This window comes from Eschrichtius robustus, chromosome 4 (genome assembly GCF_028021215.1).
Source record: "Eschrichtius robustus isolate mEscRob2 chromosome 4, mEscRob2.pri, whole genome shotgun sequence".
Lineage (NCBI taxonomy): Eukaryota > Metazoa > Chordata > Mammalia > Artiodactyla > Eschrichtiidae > Eschrichtius > Eschrichtius robustus.
In genome coordinates, this window is record NC_090827.1 from 59,079,336 (window position 1) to 59,094,865 (window position 15,530).

Sequence of the window (15,530 nt, forward strand, 5' to 3'; positions counted from 1 at the left end):
TTATTATCATAATTATTCAAATAGCTGTGCATGAAGGTCTGTCTGCCTCCTCTAAATATTCTGGATTTTATTCTTGGATGAAACCAGATAATCAGAGAGCTACGCTGTGTTGTTTTAACTCCTCATAGAAACGCCTTTGATGGGACATGCTTTAGCTAATACCACCAGCCGCGGTATTAGCTGGTGGTAGTAGCCAAAGCATGCTGGTCTTTCAAGTCCCCTTGGAAGACCAGCACGTGACCCTCGGCGTTGCCTGGCTCAGTGGCACTGAGGGGGGAACGCTCAGGAACCCAGGCTTAAATGGAGGGACGGCCACCGTATGTCTTTTCTGAAAATCCATGGGAGAGATTTTTTTCCCGGTGAATTGTGTTTCATCTGGAGCAACTATTTTGTTTTTACTTTATAGCTATTGTAAGTCTGTCATCATTAAACTTTTAACTTGTGTTTGGCACATAATATGTGTTTAACAAATATCTGTTGAATGAATGGGTCCCTCCATCCTCTGACCACTGGCGGAGAGGTACATGCGTTCCTGAGAGAATCAACCGCTATTGGCAGGTCTGATGGCTGTTAGTTCTGACTCTAACCTTGGCTTCACTTTATTTTCTGTGGTTAATTTTATCTTTATTCATTAACTCATTCATTTCACCCTGTAAACCACTTCAGAGCCTTTCCTGGAAAAGCAAGATGGGATAAAAATGTTTAAGTTCTGATTGTAAAATTCTACAGCTTATGCTGGCACTATAGCCTTGGCTAAAATGATCTTAAACTTGTCTGTTTTCTTTTCCCCTTCTGCCTTCCCCTCAAAACAATACAGTGGAATTATTTTTTTTAATTCTATTTTCAAAATATGTTATTAATTTACTTTGACCCTGCTACTGAACTGGTTCCTCTTCAAAAGCAGGGATGTCACAGTATTTTATCCATCGGTGTAGGTGCACGTAAGAACCAACATACAGCTGGATCAATGCTGGAGTTTCTCACAGAGCTGGTGTCATTTTGGAAAGTGAATGACAAAGATGTATAAATTTAAAATTGTGAAGAAAGGCTGAATGCTAATTTAGATTCTTTGGAGAAATACAGTGTGGGTAAGAAAGGCTTTATTTAAAACAAAGTGCAGTTTTGGGGGTGAACTGCTGTGTTGTAGGCAAGATGGAGAGTAGGGGAACTATGAACTCTTGGGTGTCTGGTACCCGATTTAGCATCAAGAATTCTCTTCCCAGTTAAGTGAACACTACTCTCCCGCTCTTTATTACATTTCTATCCAGGACTCAAGAGAGACAGGTTCTAAAAGCATTTAATTCAGTGCCTCTAAAACTAAACTAGGTGCACGCCAGGGTTCATTTCTGTCCCGGTTTGTTTCCTCTCTGTTTGCAACCTGTAGGCTCTTGCCACAAAACAAAATTACAATTCTAAGACCTTTTTGAAAAACATCATCAGCTTCCTTACTGGGATCATAACTCTTTTTTAAAAAAATCCTCAATTCCCTTCCACACTTTTCACATGGAAATAATGATGCTATAAACACCATGCATGCACATAAAAAACAGAAGTGCACAGTAGGATGACAAGGAGAAGAGAAAGGACCATGGATACTCAAGTTAAATACGACACCAACTCCTCTAAGTGGCTGTCAAAATATTTTGATCAACTAGAATGCTTTTCATAGACTCTTACTTTAAAAATAGATAGAGGGGCTTCCCTGGTGGCGCAGTGGTTGAGAATCTGCCTGCCAATGCAGGGGACACGGGTTCGAGCCCTGGTCTGGGAAGATCCCACATGCCGCGGAGCAACTAGGCCCGTGAGCCACAATTACTGAGCCTGCGCGTCTGGGGCCTGTGCTCCGCAACAAGAGAGGCCGCGATAGTGAGACGCCCGCGCACCGCAATGAAGAGTGGCCCCCACTTGCCGCAACTAGAGAAAGCCCTCGCACAGAAACGAAGACCCAACACAGCCATAAATAAATAAATAAATAATAATTGAAAAAAAAAATAGAGCATTAATTGACAGCGAAAGTTGTTTCCTTATACATATATTTTGCTGTAAATTATTTGTGAAGGGATCTGATGTGTCCTACCCTCTGAGGATATGTACGTTTACCTTAATGCTGACACCCCTATCTCCCAAAGGGCTAATGTTGGCTCCAACGGAAGAGCTCCAAAGTGCTATGGAAAAGAACCTGCTAGATATACGGGCGTGGAAGGATAGGCAGGACTTACTGTGGAGTGAAAAGAGACAATGCAAAAGAATAGAAAGGCATGATCTCATTTATGTTACACCGAAACAAAAAAGTACTTATGTAGTCATGAGAGACCTGTTTATATCTGTCCAGTGTGTGTCTCTCCCATGCCCTTTCTCCTTTCTGCCCATGTCTTCTCTCCTACGGGACCCTTGTATGTTTTGGGGTGGACGATCCCCATACCACCCTGGGCAGGCAGATGACCCCAGCCTGGATGATCAGAGATCCTGTGACTGTTGAGGAGGCCTTGTCAGGAATGGCCTCTCTCTCCTCTGGGGTTGCTCAGCTGGCAACACTGCTGGAGGCTGTACCACCTCCTTGAAGAAGAAGCCCGACCATGAAGCCAAGCAGCAGCAAGCAGGCTCGAAAACCAGAAACGGAGCCCTGCAAACACTCTGCATCCCTAGAGCCAGCTCTTCTTAATTACACCATTCAATCTATTACCTTTTTAGTGTGTTTGGGGGTTGAGGAAGAGCCTTAACTGAGTTTCAACTAGATTTCTGCAATTCTCTGTGGAAAATTTCCTAACCCAAGAACAGTCAGAGAGAGATGCAACATTGCTGGCTTTGAAAATGGAGGAAAGGGTCCAAGAGTCAAGGAATGTGGGCAGCCTCCAGCAGATGGAAAAGGCAAGGAAATGTCTTCTCCCCTTGAGGTTCCAGAAAGGAGCATAGCCTTGCGGACGCCTTGATTTTAGCCTGGTGAGACACACGTGGGACTCCTACAAAACCGTGAGATAAGTGGTGTTGTTTTCAGCCTCCGAAAATAATTTCCAAGTACAGAAAAGTTTAGAAAGTTCCTAGGATTCCACAGTGTTTTCTCTGTGGAATGGAAATGAGGGTAGGAGAGAAGGGGGGACATTTTATAATTTTTTAACATAAACATGCATTATTTTAAATAACTTGAAAAACTAATTTTCAACATGGTTAAGAATGGAACAAGAATAAAAACCTAAGAATCATAGGGATTATCAGCCACCCAGGAGAGTCAGAATAGCTGCTGCTTTACAAATCCAACAGCACAGCATGGAAGTGGCTTGTGAGGAATTCCAACTAGCACCATAATTGTGCTAGTAACACAAGGGCCAGCCAACGAGCCAACACTCCCCCTTGCACACCACACACCCGGTCAAACCAGGTCCTTCCAGCCCAGTCCCACTGGAAGGCTTTATCCTACTTGCAGGGGCTGGGCCATAGCTCTCACATAGATTCTTGAAACTGATTTTGAAGACAGGGCTGGGGGAGACGGAGAAGAGAAGCCAGAATAGTAACTGGCCTACAATTTAGCACACTTTTCAATAGAAAATCAACAAATTGCCAACAAATTGCTATGCTAATGAAGAATTGTCCTGCTCTGCAATGAGCATTTAGCAGAAGAGAAAAGACGACTCATTTATGCCACTCTGAGAGCTGCCATTCCAGGGGGTCCCCTGCTGAATTTTAATCGGCTTCAAGTGGGGAAAAGGGGAAAGCAGGAGAGCTGGCGGCTCTGGTCATGTTTCTCTCCAGTCATTCTCTCCCCAGTGCTTGAGACATAATGCCAGACAGCGAGCCATCTGGTGTGCAAGTCAGTGGCGGCTTTCTACTAGCGAATGCCCAATGCAGGGGCCACGTTCAATATGCTCCTCTCGAAGAATTTTCAGAAAGGAAAATACCTGGCAATGCCCCCAACAACTAACTTACATGGAATGCACATCTTTCTTTTCTAAAGTCACTTCGTTTTACTTAGACAAGAGAAGTCAGGACATTCTGCCAAACGTCGGGGGAGGCTACACAGAGACCACATATCGGCTACATACAGGATTCCTTTTAATTTGTCTTGAAGTCTGTGACCAGAGGACAATGGCAACAAAACAATGCAGCCCGAGCCACTTCACTGCCGTTTAGCCTGGTCCTTCATCAAGAGTGACAGGGAGGGTGAAGGAAAGGCCGTCATCTGTTCCAGGGACACGTCTGCTTCAAACCAACAGGAGATTTCTATTTCTATGTTCCTCTTTTTCTCCACCTCCTTTCCTACCTTCCTTGTCTTAGTTTAAGAAAGATATGGCTAAAGAAGAAGAAAAATACCAAGGCCAGAGGCCTAGGTCAATGCATAACATCTAAAGGCTATGAATAACACATCCTGAGGATGCAAATATGTAAGTTGTATCTCTTTGGCCTTTTCCATTTATCTACCAGGAATAAACTGAGGTCAATTTCAGATTCCAATTTAAGGACAAAAGGTTAATTTATTAATTCAGGCAGAAAATGTACGTCAAATATAAAATAGAATTTTAAATTGTCTTTTGCTCTAAAAGCAAAAATTTTAAATATTCTAAGTTTATCAAAGTGGTTAAAGTAGTTTCAGATTTTACCTACTGTAGACAGCATATCTTTAAAAAGACTTCAGTGGAGATTACTATTGCACCATAGTCAAAGACCCTGGAAACAAATTCTTAAAATGCTTTTGAATGATCTTCCTATGTATGTGCATCTCAGGTCCTTCTTTCAACTTCCTACAGTCTAGCTAGGGTCTAAGTCCCTCCCCCCACAAAAAATTTAAATAAGTGGTTCAAAAGCAATATTAAACTGATCACTGCTTGACAACGTGACACAAATAAAAATAACATTTTGAGTAACATCGCAAAGCCTACAAAGCATCCTACCTAAATACAAGTCTCGATCTTTGTGTGACGTACATGAGTGGGTATCATTGCCCTGCTTTACTGATAATGAAAGAGTAAAAAATATCATTCCCCTTATTTCCTGAAACGTGCCCCTCTGACAGTCACCTGCCAACACCTAAGAGTCAGATTCCTTCCTCAGCGGCAGGGGATGAGTCACTTACCAACACACAGGATGTTGAAACAGAATCCTTGAGAAGTCGACTTGTTGACCAGCTGGTCGGGGAGACTGTCAAATCCAACATGGCCAGAAAGAGACAAGTTTCGAAGCTCTTCATTCTGGAATTTCAGAAGGGAAACATTTGATAACCCATGACAGTGCCACCTGGGTACCCCTCCCTCTCCCATCCTCTCTTCTTGACACGCATGGAAAAAGGCGACCCCTCTGTGCCCACCCCGTCCCTGGCTTCTACACAACTGAAGCTACCAACTCCAGAGCCACGCTCTTTCCACAAAAGCACACTGAGTCCCTAAGTACACCAATCTCCCTCCCAGGCAGCTCAGGTCCGGTTACAGGTGCACTGGTCCAGGGGAAATAAGCTTCTAGCGGTGGCTGATTCAGACATGCATTAAGTGACATTAAAAAATTCAACCATTTTGACAGCTTCAAGCACTCAAGAAAACCCTTCAATTTACTTTCAGCCCAGAGGCAAAAAATAAATGACACCCTACCAGATACAGGAAGGAGCTCTGAGAAGCTCACAGCGGAGGATGCATACCCGTTACAATTATGGAAATTCTGTAACTACCATGATGAACATATTGAAAATGGCGTGGCACAGGACTTGGTTCCTTCTCCTCCATCATCTGGACGGGCCTCTTGGGGCTACTTTGCTCTCCCTCACACAGCTCCTAGCACACGTTCTGCACTCCCCGCACCTTCTCAAGAGTCTCCTGAAGGAGACTGGGACTAAGGTAGTTAACACACATTTAAAAGCTGGATGATTTATGCTGTTTCATTAGATGGTGCTGACTGCCTCCACAGCTTTGAATGCATTCCGTGGGTACTGGAGATCATCTGTGAAACCCTTCTTTCCCAGGAAAACAGAGGTCAGCTATGGTCTTTCAATTAAACACCACAGTTATGGTATGGGATTCCAGAAACTAGATCTTGAAAGCCTTCCTGAAAATGAGACTCCTGGTGTCTGGCTATGTTGCCAATGAGCTTTATACTCGAGATACTGAATTTTGGTTGAGAAAATGAGCCTCAAATGTCCATTTTTTAATAAAGAAGAAAAAGCCTCGCACAGGATCATCTGGTCACTATTTTTAAAATGACTGGTTTTCGTTATCCTCCTATGTGTGTTACACAATGAGAGTGAGGTCTTTTAATAATCAAAGACTGAGACTCCATTTCCGAATCCCTACAGACACTATAGAGGCAGGGAAATGTAACTCCATAAACGTTGTGATTTTAATGGAATGCTTTATGAACAATATAATATCTGAGGGCCTCGCTAGCTCTACAATTCTGATTCTGTGAAACAAGACTGGAAACCACGACACTGCCTGAACACCACGGTGGCAGCTGCAGGTTTGAGGTCAACGGGACAGAGAACAGATGTCTAGTCTATGAATAGTCTCCTTGAAACCTGCCAGCAGTGACTATGAGACTCAAGAGTGGGGCTCTTATCCTTGAGCAGGAGGGTCTGGCCGACAGTGCACCAAACAGCTTGGGGAACAGCCCTGGTAGCTTGGCAAGGCCTCCTGACAGCACCCCAGGGCTACCACCTGCCCCTTCCTCTCCGAAGACCTCAAAGGTTCAGACAGCAGGTATTTTTAGGGTGTTTACCACATCTGCCAAGACTGGGGGAGGAAGATTTGAAAGGAGTCTGGGTTATATTTAGAACTCTTTCCATCACGGCTGCACAGGGGCTGCTGTGTAGCCAGCGAGGAGAAGCCATCACACCAGCCTCTTTCCTGATGCACCACGGCCTTGAACAGTCAGCGAGCAGCACGAAAGGGGACGAGGCAAGTTAGAAGCATCGTCCTGCCCTCCCTCTCCTCTTTGCCACAATAATTCTTTTAATTTCCAGGGGGGGGCGGGGAAGAGTGGTTTATTGCTCTGGATTCTGGACTGTTGTTGGGTTTTTAGGTTCAGATATCCACCCAGGAGCCAATCCTGGGAAAGAATCAGAGTTAGTAATTATAGCTCTCATCCCAGAACCCAATGCTGAGCATCTCATATTCTCACCATTTCCAAAACATGAGAAACCACCCACATACCCACTGAGTATTTTTATACCCGCTGAAAACCACATACAAAATGAAGGGTTATAAAACAGTTTGGTCTTGAAATTTTTCTTTAACTTAAATTTATGTCTTCAGAGTCTCTCTCTTCTTTGTCATATAAAATATGTCAATTTTATAATGCCATTTTAAAAATCCATAATCTGAGCCTATTTCTCTGCCCAGCAGTAAAGGAATCCTTTACTGGGCTATTGCCCATTGGTGAGTGATGGGGAAAGGGGAAATAGGAAGTTCCTCCCTTGGTTCATGAACAGCCTTAAAACTGAAAGCACTGCAGGATGTGTGAGGGGAGCTCTATCTCACACACAGCAGCTAAAATGAACTCCTACACCCCGGCACTTCATGGCACCACGCTTATGGCTTCATGCCTTAGATGTCTCTATCCGAAGAACGTGTGCGGGGCTCTTGAGTCTACAGGGGTGATCTCAGGGAATCTCAGATATTCTCACGTCTTTACCGCTATCACACACCTAGCAATGACTCTCAGAATTTTCTCTCTAAGTACTGAACTCTGTCTGCATTCCAGTTCTGAATTTCTACCAAAGGGGCAGTTCTCCCGGGTTGTCCTTTCTGTCCCTCAAATTGTTCTTCACGAAACTTGAAATCATCTTCTTCTATTGCAAACCCACCCCTACTCCAGGGTTCCCTGTTTCTGTTAATGGCATTTATCTGTACCTGAAACCCACCTGCCCGCATCAATCCCAAAGTGTTATCAATGTCACATCCTCCTCCTCTTTATTCTTACTAATTCAACAGCCTTCCAACGGTCACCTTGCCTCAATCCCTTGCCACTCCCTCTAAGCTTCCCTCGCTCTACCTTGCTGCCAAAGGGATCCTGGTACTCAAAGGCCCACAATCCAAACTTGGCCTGCCATCTCAGGAGCCTCCATGGGCTACACTCAAATCTCTATTCCCAGTCCTCCCAGGGGGCACCTTCCAATGCAGTTAAATGGAATTACTTACAGTTCCTGGGAGGAAACCCCAGGGTTCTCGTCATCAGACTTTACTCATGCTATTTCCTCTATCTGGAAGGACCTTACAGCCAGTGTTTACATATCCAAACCTTCCAGATCCCACGGAAATTTTATCTCCAGGCTTGTCTTTACTATGAAATCTCAGGGAGAATTTCAGTAAACATTCCCCCTACCAATAAAAGGAAAATAATAATTGGATAAAAGTAGCTCGAGCTATTTGGTATTCCACCATCATCATCATAACAGCTAACTAACATTTATGGACCAAAGTTCCAGAAAAGCCCTAAACATGAATGAATTAGTTTATCTTAACAATTCTACGAGGTAGTTACTATTGTTACCTAACCTCAACTGACAGATGAGAAAACAGAGGCCCAGAAGTTTAGTAACTTGCCCAAGGTCACACAGCCAATAAGGTGAGAAGCTGAAATGTGGACCCAGGAGGTCAGGTGCCAGAGTCCTCACACTTAGTCACTGTTACCACATGATGATCTAAGTTCCTAGGTAGCCCCAGACAATAGAGTAATTGCCGCTGCTACTGAAATCCAATATATTAAACTAGAAAGAAAAAAATGTTCTCTAAAATCATAATTCTTTGGCAACCATAAGAGGTGGAAGTTGAGAATTAAAATTGGCCAAGTAGCTCTAAGTATATTTTCACTGGTCCTGGCAATGCTGAGACTTTGATTTTTGCATCTATGGCACATGAAGCCAATAATAAAAGGTTTAGTTCGGACCATTTTTGATTTTTGCATCTATGCACATGAAGCCAATAATAAAAGGTTTAGTTTGGACCCTTTTTGAGATGCAGGTGCCACCTTGGAGCCTCCAAGTAAGTAACTATAAGACCTTAATTGATTTAGTCCTCCATTTGCTAATCTATCTAGGGAGGGGTTGTACTTGGATGATTTCTAGGCCCACTCCATCTTGAAATGGGCAATGACTAAATTCTATAGTATAAAATAAAATAACCAGTCTCTAACTTGACAGTCTCATTTTTCTCTTTCCAAATCATCTTGACATGAACACAATTATTTATTTGTTCATTCAAAAGAAACCTCACTGCTCAAAATGCTAAGGGAGCAAAAATATGTTATTTTTGTTATTCACTGATAAACACTCTTCCTGCACTTCAGAGGTTTACAATGTAGCAGTAGAGACAGGACACAAGTAAATGTAATACTAATAAGGATAAAAGTGATAAATACCATCACTTTAACTGTGGGATGACAAAGGGGAAACAGGTAGCTTTTGGCTAGGGAAAGTCAGGGGGGCATCTTTCAAGAAGGCTGGAGCTCTCCGAATCTACCAGGGAAAAGAAGTCCAGCTTGCAGAAGCCTTCCAGATAAATGTTATCTATACACAAAGGGTCACTTTATGATGAATGTGTACTTTGAAGATTATAATCGACAAGTTTTTCAGAAGCTGTCTAGCTGACTTCATTATGGAAATAATTATAAAACAAATTATATAAGAATGTGTGCCAACACCTACATTCTGAGTGCTGCTTTAAAATATGTTCCACAATTCCAAATCTTGCTTAACCACAAGTAGGATGGAAAAAGGCTTGGAGTCAGACAGCCATGGGTTTGAATCCCTACTTTTTGTCCTCCATCAGTAAAAATGGAGGACTTGGCAGGGTGGCTGGGAGGAACTAAGGAAATGGTACGTATGGGAGGGCCAGCATTTAATAGGTCCTCAGGAAACCTGGGTTTCCTTTCCCTAAATTAGGTGGGAGGAAGAGACAGCTGTCATTTTAAAATGAGGAGCCCTCCTATTGCTGCTGGGAGCCCGGGGAGAAACTGGATGGGCAGAGCCCGCAGACTAACCAGGCAGGAAGAATCACTCACGGAGGAACAAAGAGGAAAAAACGAACATGGAAGAGAGAATGGGGACTCCAGTGTGAAGAAAATCCACCCTTCGGGCTTCCCTGGTGGCGCAGTGGTTAAGAATCCTCCTGCCAATGCAGGGGACACGGGTTCGAGCCCTGGTCCGGGAAGATCCCACATGCCACGGAGCAACTAAGCCCGCGTGCCACAACTACTGAAGCCCATGTGCCTAGAGCCCATGCTCCGCAGCAAGAGAAGCCACCACAATAAGAAGCCCGCGTACCCCAATGAAGAGTATCCCCTGCTCGCCGCAACTAGAGAAAGCCCGCGCGCAGCAACGAAGACCCAACGCAGCCATAAATAAATTAATTTAAAAAAAAAGAAAATCCACCCTAAATAGGAAGCTCATTTACAAGGCTGAGGGGAAAGCCACAGAATTCCATTCCGGTTTGCAGGCCTCCACATCCTCCACGGCTGGAAACCATTAAGGATTCCTCATCTTCACTCTTCCTTCTATTTTAGTGCAGCCCAGAGCCTCCTGAAATTAACAAACTGGCTGTGCACAGATGGATTCTATTCACCAAACTCAAAGTGATAACCCAGTTCTTTCCTTTTAAAACTGAAGGCTTCAGTAGATGTGGTTAGTAGGTAGTCTACAGCTGCTGACCCTTATCAGTCAGCGGGAGCTGGAGAGCATGTTACCAAGGTGATATCTGTTTTCACCTATGCTGAAAACAATTAGATTTCATTTTTTTACCTTTAAAGACATACATTACAATTTAAGTTTAGAAAGATTCTGCCTCTTTAAAATTTAAATTATTATTTTTTTTTAATTTAACAGGTAACTTCTTTTATGTATTACAGAGCTGGAAATTACACTCTTCTCAAAGCCTCATTTTATGGAGAATGAATTACATTGATCCAAGTCACTTAATCTCCGGGCTTATGTTTCCTCATCTGTAGAATGAGATTTAACCAAATGACCTCTAAGCAAAGTCTTTGGTTCTAACGCTAATTCTAAGATTTCTTGCATTTGGAAATCAGAGATGCACAAATCTAAATCTGTCATTTTTGCTTGAGGAAAGCCAACACAGGGCAAAAACTTCTTGGCAGTATATTTTCTATTGCCAGATCCAAGATGGCTCAGTTTTTACATGACCCTTGAAAGGGAGTTCCTGTCAGTTACCCTGGTTAACACCAAACATAATAGAAATCTGTGTGTGTACCTCCGTGTCTTCCACGTGAACTTTTCATTTTTGCTTGCTTAACTATAATAATTTGACTTCGTTTTAAAACAAAAGTTACGTACCCACTCCCTACAACTGTCCTGCTTAAAAACTATCTTTTTCTGCAGCTATATCTGCAGTCTTCAAGAAATTTTTTGAAAAGTGGATTTATAGCCTCAAAACAAAATGTAGAAAATTCTTCTATGTAAGTTAATCATCTCTTCAAGAAGAAAAGCAAATTTTTCATGCTTTCATTCATTCAACAAATATTTATTGAACACCAACATGTGCCAGATACTGTGATAAATGCTAAGGAGATGATGGTGAGAAAGCAAAGCATTGCTAACTCATGGAACACATAGTCTAGTGGGACAGACAGATGTTAATCAAGCAATCCAAACGTATAATCACAAGCTATCCAAAGTACAGAATTTGATGCAACCTTATAACTCATGTGATTAACTAGTCATTCTTGCAGTAGGATCCACCAGCTTATAGGATATAAAAACATGTATTAGTCTGCAGCATTGTTTGATATTAATTTAGTAGACAGCTCCTATGTACAACTGATGTGCAAGTTTTATGTATTCAGATGAAAACAAAGAGTCTTTTTGACCAGCATTGCCTGATGGGAGGAGGTAGAAGTAATTAAGACTCAAGTCCTAAGAAAATGAATGTCCAATTTAAAATAGAGCTGAGATGGAACCATGGGGCATACTCCCTTTACTCTCTGTCTTTTCCCATAAAGGAGATGTCCACTTACAGAAGAGGAGCGGCACATATCCCTTCATCATCTTAGACAGAGTCTTTTTTTTGAGGCTCTGTTTCAGTAGTACAGATGCCAGCCAGCTGGAGACAGGCAAAGAGAAGAACATGCTTTTCCTCACACAAAATCACTGATTGAGCACCAGCCACTTCTCAGTATTTGGAGAAATCCTGGCCTCACAAACTGTCCAAGAAGTAAGCTCTTCCCAAGTGCCCGATTGTTCATTTTTGTAAATATGTACACTTATCTAAATACATTCTAGAGAGTATTCAACTGGTTTCATATTCTCTTTTAAAGAAAGAAAAGTTGGTGGGAAGATGGGACACGCCCTTAGTTCTCATGCGAAAAGGAAAACACTGGTATGCAAAGTATCAACCCAAACCACAACTACGAAGCCTGCACTGGGATGTTTTCAAGGCTAGGCATTGCTAGGGCCACTTCCATAATATAAAACATCTGAAGCATCTCATTACCAATGAGGACTGAGTTCTTTAAGAATGACTTGGACAACATTTGCTACTCTGCTTGTCATCTATACCATGAAATCCCAAGGTCAGAGCCAAGAAAGCCCCCAAGGAAATTGTCTCACACAAGCAGCAGAATAGTAAGAGCCAGGGAGAAGAGAGAACTCTTAGGAGGAAAACCATATGAGGAAAGAGCTTGAGTGCAGCCCAGCTGGAAGCTGGGACTGAGGAAAAAAAGGCACCCAGGGGCCAGTCCCCAAGTCACAGAGCCAGGAATGTCAGCTCTAACGATCAAACCCAGGAGCCACTCTCGAAACACCACCAAATAACCAGGAAAGATCTTGATTAATATTAAGTAACTGCTCCAATATTAAGTGCCATCTCTAAGCAACTTTCTCCAAAAGACTCCCAGCAGAGGGACAGATTTTGCTTTTCTAGATCCTTGCAAAAATAATATGGTGTAGGGGTTTTCTTTGGGGATGGTAGGATTATAGAGAAATTTTACTTTCTAACTGTTATGTTTCTGTAATATTTGAATTAATTACCAAAAAAAAAAAAAAACCTCACACTTTTATAATAGAAAATGAGATTTTAAAAATCAGGAAATGGATCGTATTCAGATTTTGTACAGTGAGGGAAAGGGGTGCCAGTTATCTGCGTAATATAAAAAGACGCAGAAACGGTTAAGATAAGTCGTGCTGATATGTTGGGTGAATTCTTTCATACTACCCGCGGACAATGTAATCTAAGAAAACCAAAACTTCAACATTTTTTCTTGTTAAAAGTTGTAGCAAAGGGAGCTCAGCTCGGTGCTCTGTGATGACCTAGATGGGTGGGATTGGGGGAGTGGGGTGGGAGGGAGGTCCAAGGGAGGGGGGACTATATGTATATATCCTGATTCATGTAGCTGATTCACTTCGTTGTACAGCAGAAACTAACACAACACTGTAAAGCTACTCCAAAAAAAAAAAAAAAAAGTTGTGTCAGGACCACAGGAAATTTACTCGTGACTTTATATTAAAGGACAGTCTCAACTTGAATTTAAATAAATAAATAAATAAAAATCAGGAAATGTGAATAACAATAATAAATAATAAAAATCTTTTCAAAGTAGCTAAGCCTGCAATTCTACTGCAGCTAATAGGTGGGTGGTAAGATAAAATGTGTACTTATTTCTTTTCTAATAACAGAACGAAGTTACATAGAAAGCGACGAGAGTAAGCAAAAAAGCAGAATAGTACAGTAGAAGGTACTTGACGTGTGAAGTCAGGAGACTCGGGGCAACTCTGTCATTGTTTAGCTGTATGACCTGGGGTAACTCATTTAACTTCTCAGCCTCAGTTTTGTCAACTTTTTGTTTTGAATTGTAGTTGATTTACAATGTTGTGTTAGTTTCAGGTGTACTGCAAAGTGATTCAATTATATATATGTATATATATTCTTTTTCGGATTCTTTTCCCTTATAGATTATAAAATATTGAGTACAGTTCCCTGTGCTATACAGTAGGTCCTTGCTGGTTATCTATCTACTTTATATATAGTAGTGTGTACATGTTAATCCCAAACTCCTAATTTGTCCCTCCACCCCACCCTTTCCCCTTTGGTAGCCATAAATTTGTTTTCTCCGTCTGTGGGTCTATTTCTATTCTGTAAATAAGTTTATTCGTATCTTTTTTTTTTTTGGTTTGGTTTGGTTTGTTTGGTTTAGATTCTACATATAAGCAATGTGATATAATATTTGTCTTTCTCTGTCTGGCTTACTTCACTTAGTATGATAATCTCTAGGTCCATCCATGTTGCTGCAAATGGCATTATTTCGTTCTCTTTTTATGGCTGAGTAACATTACATTGTGTATATATATACCACATCTTCTTTATCCATTCCTCTGTTGATGGACATTTAGGTTGCTTTCATGTTTTGGCTATTGTAAACGGTGCTGCAATGACCATTGGGGTGCATGTATCTTTTCGAATTATGGTTTTCTCCAGACATATGCCCAGGAGTGGGATTGCAAGATCATATGGTAGCTCTATTTTTAGTTTTTTAAGGAACCTCCATACTGTTCTGCATAGTGGCTGTATCAGTCTTGTCAACTTTAAAATAAACTAGCTCACCAAGCTGTTGCAAGAATTAACATAATTCTCTCTCCTCAGCTCTTGTGACACATTTTTGCTTGGATGACCCCATCCCTGCCCATGACAACACCAAGCTAACAACTCCCTGGTTGTAACCAGCTGCCCGCCTCCAGGCTTAGGGGTGCCTGGGCATCCATGGTCCAGGCACCCCTAAGCCAACATCTCCAATAGAACACACCCTATCCCCCATTCTCACTTCAAATCTGTCCTTCCTCCGATTTTCTTATGTCAAATGGCAACAATATCTACTTCAAGGTATTAGTGGCCTCTAGAATAACATCAATTCGTATGCATATTGCTAAAAACATGCATAAATTTATAGGCCTCCGCCCTCTTGCAGAAGAAAAAAGTCCACTGGTTAATCATCTTAAACCCTCCGCTACCCTCCGAATTAGATGGTGAAGGTTTCCTGAAGCCTGTCAGTCTCAGGTTAGATTTTTCTCCTCTGTGCCCAGATGTTAATAACCACCCATCATCCCTTTTTTGGCTGAAACTTGCCCACCCAGCGCTCTTAACTGGCAAAAGTGCATCCAGTCTACCAGCTGATTTCTATTTCTGAGCCTGGAAATCCACGACTTGAATGTCCCTCTTTTCCTAACACCACCCCTATTACACCTCACCCAGATTTGTATCCAGTGTGAGGTTTCACAGAAATCTTTATCTTCCAACCTCATCTTTCTCGGATAAGGAGACAGGTCCAGCGGCTGATGGGTCCTCCCCAGGCGCAGGGCCACGTGGAGAGACAGAGCTGCAGCACCCAGCGCCCTGGCGCCTGGTCCACCCCGCCCTCCATTACGCCTGGGCCAGCTGGAAGGTGAAAATTCACACTGTTGCTGAGTGAAGCCTGACACCAAAGGCCTGAGGACACAGCCCTGCTTCTGCTCCTTTCTGTCTCCTCTACAGCCTCCCCTCACAGAAAGCAGTCACTGCCCACACCTCCTCCAAGATCTTGCTGCTTTGTCTGGGATTAGAGTCTCACCTTTG

General features: G+C 42.4%; 1 protein-coding gene across 3 annotated transcripts in view; it reads right to left on the minus strand.

Annotated features, from left to right (window-relative positions):
• Nucleotides 1-15,530, minus strand: part of SEPTIN11 (septin 11) — a 92,007-nt gene that overhangs the window by 41,858 nt on the left and 34,619 nt on the right. For all 3 annotated transcript variants that reach the window (XM_068542795.1, XM_068542794.1, XM_068542793.1), the window contains exon 2: nucleotides 5,066-5,180. In XM_068542795.1, coding sequence (XP_068398896.1) covers nucleotides 5,066-5,180 — 115 coding nt within the window. The remainder of the gene's footprint in view (nucleotides 1-5,065; nucleotides 5,181-15,530) is intronic.